Source organism: Mytilus edulis, chromosome 4 (genome assembly GCF_963676685.1).
Source record: "Mytilus edulis chromosome 4, xbMytEdul2.2, whole genome shotgun sequence".
In the NCBI taxonomy this organism is placed as follows: Eukaryota; Metazoa; Mollusca; class Bivalvia; order Mytilida; family Mytilidae; genus Mytilus; species Mytilus edulis.
The window spans coordinates 98,308,691-98,316,338 of NC_092347.1; the positions used below are offsets into that span (position 1 = coordinate 98,308,691).

Here is a 7,648-nt window from a genome sequence, read left to right on the forward strand (position 1 = left end):
ATATTGACAAAACGTAAAAAATATGCGTGTCAGACGTAACAGACTATACGCATAATAACTTTAGGCTAGCAGGGGTGTTTGTGTTCTTATATAGAGTTATATCCGCGAAAATTCGAATGAATGATATGCTTCATATATAAGGCATTACAATATTACTGATTATGCGTTCCTGTGACGACCAACGCTATTTTTTGGAAAAAACAAATAGTGTTCATTATGGGCAGATTTAGGAAAATGTTAACTAAGTGTATCAAAATTTATAGGTTTTAAGATATAAGATGATATGAATCTTCGTTTGTGTAAATTATGCACACAAAAGTACATAGATAGACCATATCAAAATCGATTTTTTTTGCAGCACTCATACTACATATAAAAATGCAACGGCTTCTGGCAAATGTCTTGCAAGTTGTCCAATGTCTTGCAAGTTGTCCAATGTCGGATTTCGCCGAATTTTACAAATAAACTGTTGTTCGCGACGTTTTTTATTGAAAATTCAGATTTGTTGCATGCTAAATAGTGCTTTTCCGTAATTGTACTTTAACTCTACAAAACAACTGCAAACCTTTTGATAATTTGCGTAGACAAAACAACTTCGATTTCAAAGAAATGAAATGTATTGCAAGATTGTCCACTGGACGATTTTCATACGTTTTCAACGTTGTCGATTTAGGACGCTATTTATGGTGAATCATCTGTATATATTTCCTCAGATAGAATTTTGTTGATATTCAGATACTATCAATTATACCACAAAGTATAAAAAAAAAATCCGATGACTGGGGTTGTTCGTTAAGATTTCATCATCGGTATAAGGAAATAATTCGTTAATATAACTCAACATGCAGACATCTTATACGTTCAGGTATTTCACATCCTATCTTTTTATGGTAATATTCTTTACAAAGCACAAATATGTCAGTATTCACCTCAAAAGCTTACAAAACCGTTAAACATACTTATTAAGAAGGGATATAGATACGATACTGTTGTCAGGTCATTAAAGATTGCATATTTGGCTTTAAATATTGACTCACTTATAGGGTCTTTGCATCGGAACTAAACACATTTATTTAAAAAAAAAAAACAGTTGTTGGCATGACATGGGTTATGTTCTTTTCATATATTTTATGATAGTATGATACTAAACCCCTAACGGGAGGGATTGTGCCTGATATTCATATGATGAAGACATAATCTTTCAATCAGTTTAATTGAGGTCTGGAGCTGGCATTTCAGTTAACTGCTAGTAGTCTGTTGTTATTTATGTATTATTGTCATTTTATTTCTTTTCTTTTGTTACATCTTCTGACATCGGACTCGGACTTCTCTTGAACTGAATTTTAATGTGCGTATTGTTATGCGTTTACTTTTCTACCTTGGCTAGAGGTATAGGGGGAGGGTTGAGATCTCATAAACATGTTTAACCCCGACGCAATTTTGCGCTTGTCCCAAGTCAGGAGCCTCTGGCCTTTGTTAGTCTTGTATGATTTTTAATTTTAGTTTCTTGTGTATAATTCGGAGTTTAGTATGACGTCCATTATCACTGTACTAGTTTTTTAAGGGGCCAGCTGAAGGACGCCTCCGGGTGCGGGAGTTTCTCGCTACATTGAAGACCCATTGGTGGCCTTCGGCTGTTGTCTATACTATGGTCGGGTTGTTGTCGCTTTGACACATTCCCAATTTCCTTTCTCAATTTTATTCTTAAGTTGTGAACAAGTTGTGTATTCCGAGATGATAATAAATCTTCTTTTTCAAATTTTCAAATTTGAGAAGCGTAAAACTGCATTTTTTTTCTGCAATAAGATTCATATGTATAATCTTGAAAGTGAAAATAAATTTGGGCCTGAAGCATGACTATATACCTCTCCATATTATACAAAGCTTGTAAACCTATGAGATGATATAATTAACCTTTTTTTCTGACAATCGTTTCAATTCTTAATCTAATTGTTCCGTTATTAAAGCAAAGTGAATTTTATAAGCAAGACCAATTTAACTTGTAATTCCTAACAAACATTTTTAATCAAAGCAAAATATAAATCTTTTTCCTTTTCGGATCTAAATGGGGACACATTGCATTATATTACGTTTTATGTCAATTGGTGTCTGGTAGATAGTTGTCTGATTGGCACTCATCATATCTTATCCCCGGCTTAGTATATATCTAGGATTTTGATTGGTTAACGCACGTCGTTACAAAACCCATAGCCCCTGGGTGTTGCTAACCCATATCCCCGGACGTTGCTAACCATTATCCCGGGGAACTTCACGCAAGTTTTCCTTAGTTCCATGATTGCTCCTTGTGAAATATTGAATTCTGTAGATTATCCATTATGTTAGTAATTAAATATTTAATTCATTAACGATTTTGTCCTATTATGCCGATCATTTACACCCATTTCATTAAATGCAATAGCAGCATCACTTGACTGACACATTTTCAAGGAATAGGACTCACTGAACTAGCTATGCAAATGACCCACGTTGACGTCACACCATCTATGACGTAACTCTCACAACATTGAGCGCCAAATTTGACTCAATCCAGTTTCTCTGTCTCCGTATTAAAAACGTCTTATATTTGACTACCTGTAGGGTTCTACCAAAGGTAGTACCCTACACCCCGTAAAAAATATGTAAAATTTCCAAATTTCAATAAAACTTCTTTAGATAATGAAAAAAAAACGTTGTTTTCACGTTACACTTTGTACCCGAATTTCCATAAAACTCGCCCGATTCGGACTAAGACCGGGGATAAATTCGTTATCTACGTGCATATCCGTAGATATGGATATTTTAACACCCTTCAGTACCCTGTACACCCTTCGGCTACGCCTCATGGTGTACTGGGGTACTTCAGGGTGTTAAAATATCCATATCTACGGATATGAACGTAGATAACTTATAGTATATATCTTCTCATTTCATATAGACTTATGCATTACCCAAATACGATATATTTTGTTGTTTGTTGCTTACGTTACTTTCAGTGGTAAATATTTCGTGGATATTCTATACAGCCGAACATTAAGAAGTATCTATATTGATGTGCAATAAAAAATTACAAGCGAAATATAAAAATATCCCCAATAATCATTAATCGCCCTTAAAAATTTGACGTTACCGTTTGAGACGCAATATCGTGCGTAACGTCACAACGGACACGAAAATAAAAGTGAAGAAATCCTGCATTAATGTTATAACTCCTAAAGGGGTCATCCATGTATTTCTGATCAGTGTATGAACATTTTAGTAGGTCTGTATTTTTTGCTGTTTTTTTCTGTTTACAGTCTCGTTTTTTACCTTCCGTTTTCAACATAGCTATTTTAATAATCAGTAAAAACACTAAAAGAGTAAAACATCGTTATTTTACAGACAATAATATCAGATTATTACACGACATTTTTTATATCGCATGTATTATCAGCCCTAGGTTCAATATCAGCCCTAGAGCCGCGCTGATATTGATATTATACCCGATAATACATGCGATATGAAAATTGACATGTTATGATCTTTTTATCAAATGCTTCAACAATGGAGAAAAATTACATTGATCCTTTTACGTGGTTTCCAAATAGAAGTCCAAAGAGTAAAAAGTTAACGGACGTCGGACCCCAAATTTAGTACATTCGATATAAAATCTTTCTGGCTATTCCACCTACATTGAAAAAATTTGCAACACGACAGAAGAAGTATTTAAAGAGAATAAATCATCTATATTATGGCTAGGAGGGGACATAAACCTTCCTGATATTGACTGGAAATCCAATTCAGTATGCGGCAACATATATTCTACACAACTCAATAATAGGTTCGTAGATATGGTTAATAACTGCTGCCTAGACCAATATCGATATTTCCCTCACAAACAGACCATCCTTGGTAAATAGATGCGAGCCGATTCCTGGAATAGGCGACCACGACATCGTCTTTATTGACAGTAATGCCATAGCAATGCACCCAAAACCAACACAAAGAAAAATTGACATCTGGGAGAGAGCAGACATAGAAAAAATGAAATCAGATGCACAGGAACTATCTGAAAAATTTCATGGCTTGTATAACGCTCAGAGCTCAATATCAGAAATGTGGGAGTTCATTAAAACAGGGCTCAAGAATACTCAAGACAAAAACGTACCATCAAAAATGTCATCAACAAGATTCCATCAACCTCGGATAAATGGTACAATAAAACGTAGAAGGAAAAAGAAAGCTTTTAAAAAAGCCCAAACAACAAAAACAACAAAAGACATCAAGAGATACAAAACTATTAAAAAGAGCTCACAGAAAGAATGTAAGAAAGCCTATTCCACATATATCCACGACATTATAAGCCCAGAGCAGAAATCCAATCCAAAGAAGTGCTGGAGCTTCATAAAGAATAAAAGATGCGAAAATGGAGGAGTAGCACCACTTAGAAACACAGATGGGCTCACATACTCAGACAACAAAATGAAGGCAAACATACTTAACAACCAGTTCTCCTCAGTATTCAACATCGATGAAGACAAATCTACCATAAAGAAAATACAAAAAAACCCGTACCCAGAGATGAAAAACATCACTATCTCGGAAAACCGAATACTACTATTAAAAAGAATCAATATATGAATCTGTTATTTTTCTCCATTGTTGAAGCATATGATAAAAAGATCATAACATGTAATTTTTTATATCGCATGTATTATCAGCCCTCGGTCAATATCCCCCTCGACCCGGCATGCGGCTCTTGGGCTGGTATTGAACCTAGGGGTGATAATACATGCGATATGAAAAATGCCATGAAATAATCTGATATTATCAAAATATTATCTACCTATCCGATATAGTTTTCGTGATAAAGGTATAGACATTTTTATATTTTAGGTAGAATCTACTCTTGAAATTTCAGACTAGAATGACGAACAGAAAGTAATAACTTATTAGGTCAAGTATTTACTTGGTTAATAATTCTTAAGACCTTTCATTTGTAATTAAATGGATCTAGGTTATAGACGATAATCCCGTTATAATTGATTATAAAATATAAGAACTATATTTTAATTCAATCTATATCTCAAATTATGCAAGAGAACAATGTACAAGTTACTATTATGAATCTTAAGTTTGTACTATATATACAAAAGTTTCTTTTTATGCAATTTTCAAGATAAGCAGACTGACGAGAAGTAAGAATGTAACCTTAATTTATAAAAATATTAATAATATATCATAATAAATATAAAACTAATATGTTAATATTGCTTACCGCGGACATTTTCGGATATCGCCCATTCGGTAAAACGACCTTGGCGAACTTCATGAATATCACAAAAGATCATGCGTGTGTGTATCCTGTTTGCAGAGTTTCATGTATCTATATTGTCTTTTCAAAGTGACCCATAAACTCAACCTATATTATTGAAGGTTCAAGTTCAATTGTCAAATATATTTCTTTTTTTACATATAGTTTAATCTTTTAATCGTGTAAAGTAATGCTTTGTAATGCAGACTTATAACTACATCCCAATGAGGCATAGGGCTAATTGTTCATTGGACCAGAATGTTGAAATAAAGTAGTTATTTAATTAATCTTGTCTATCTCATCGCCGTTATATAGGCTTTACGTCACTAGAGGATACCAGTAAGGTTAGCAAGTTTGACGTTTTGGTTCCAAGTAAACAAAATAACACTAATTCCATCTGTCACGTAGTACTTCTCATGATAACATTTTTACTGATTTTCTATGATATCCACTGGTCTCAAATTTTAAACATGAGATACATATATATTTATTCGTTATAGAATTTTATCATGACTTTCTATCATCCTCTTTTCTCAGTGGCGGATCCAGAATTTTCATAATTGAAGGTCCACTGATTGCCTAAGAGGGGGCCACTCCAGTCTTGCTTCAATGACTCCTTGAATAATCAACAGAATGGGGACCCAGGACCCTTGGGCTCCCCTATAAATCCACCTCTGGTTCTCTTCATTCTTTAAAATCATTGGTATATATAGTAAGTTGTCAGGACGACTTATGCAAATCAAATACATGTCCTCCACTGTACCAAGTCATATTTCTAGATTGTTTCTTCAATGTTCCGAGTAATATGTTCTAGGTTGTGTCTTCACTGTACCAAGTCATATGTTGTATGTTGATTCTTCGCTGTACCAAGTCATATGTTTTAGGTTGTTTCTTCACTGTACCAAGTCATATGTTCAACATCGGTTCTTCACTGCACCAAATCATATGTTCAACATCGGTTCTTCACTGTACCAAATCATATGTTCTACATTGTTTCTTCACTGTACCAAGTCATTATTTTAGGTTGTTTCTTCGCTGTACCAAGTCATATGTTCTACATCGGTTCTTCACTGTACCAAGTCATAAGTTCAACATTGTTTCTTCACTGTACCAAGTCATTATTTTAGGTTGTTTCTTCACTGTACCAAGTCATATGTTCTACATCGGTTATTCACTGTACCAAGTCATATGTTCTACATCGGTTCTTCACTGTACCAAGTCATATGTTCTACATTGGTTCTTCACTGTACCAAGTCATATGTTCTACATTGGTTATTCACTGTACCAAGTCATATGTTCTACATTGTTTCTTCGCTGTACCAAGTCATATATTCAACATTGTTTCTTCGCTGTACCAAGTCATATGTTCTACATTGGTTATTCACTGTACCAAGTCATATGTTTTACATTGGTTCTGCACTGTACCAAGTCGTATGTTCAACATCGGTTCTTCACTGTACCAAATTATATGTTCAACATCGGTTCTTCACTGTACCAAATCATATGTTCTACATTGTTTCTTCACTGTACCAAGTCATATGTTAAACATTGTTTCTTCACTGTACCAAGTCATTATTTTAGTTTCTTTTTTCACTGTACCAAGTCATATGTTCAACATTGTTTGTTCACTGTACCAAGTCATTATTTTAGGTTGTTTCTTCACTGTACCAAGTCATATGTTCTACATCGGTTATTCACTGTACCAAGTCATATGTTTTACATTGGTTCTGCACTGTACCAAGTCGTATGTTCAACATCGGTTCTTCACTGTACCAAATTATATGTTCAACATTGGTTCTTCACTGTACCAAGTCATATGTTCTACATTGGTTATTCACTGTACCAAGTCATATGTTATACATTGGTTCTTCACTGTTCCAAGTCATATGTTCTACATTGGTTCTTCACTGTACCAAGTCATTTGTTCTACATTGGTTCTTCACTGTTCCAAGTCATATGTTCTACATTGGTTCTTCACTGTACCAAGTCATATGTTCTACATTGGTTCTTCACTGTACCAAGTCATATGTTATACATTGGTTCTTCACTGTTCCAAGTCATATGTTCTACATTGGTTCTTCACTGTACCAAGTCATATGTTCTACATTGGTTCTTCACTGTTCCAAGTCATATGTTCTACATTGGTTCTTCACTGTACCAAGTCATATGTTAAACATTGTTTCTTCACTGTACCAAGTCATTATTTTAGGTTGTTTTTTCACTGTACCAAGTCATATGTTCTACATCGGTTATTCACTATACCAAGTCATATGTTCTACATCGATTCTTCACTGTACCAAGTCATATGTTCTACATTGGTTCTTCACTGTACCAAGTCATATGTTCTACATTGGTTAT

The 7,648-nt window shown here is 34.3% G+C and overlaps 1 protein-coding gene across 4 annotated transcripts in view; it reads right to left on the reverse strand.

Moving 5' to 3' along the window:
• Positions 1–5,361, reverse strand: part of LOC139521209 (high affinity cAMP-specific and IBMX-insensitive 3',5'-cyclic phosphodiesterase 8B-like) — a 136,496-nt gene extending 131,135 nt beyond the window's left edge. For 3 of the 4 annotated variants that reach the window (XM_071314594.1, XM_071314593.1, XM_071314590.1), the window contains exon 1: positions 5,255–5,352. In XM_071314594.1, the coding sequence (XP_071170695.1) occupies positions 5,255–5,308 (54 nt within the window). In that variant the 5' untranslated portion in view covers positions 5,309–5,352. Of the gene's footprint in view, positions 1–5,254 lie in introns of all 4 variants that reach the window. The other variant, XM_071314597.1, reaches the window with a different exon arrangement.
• Positions 5,362–7,648: the final 2,287 nt, after the last annotated feature.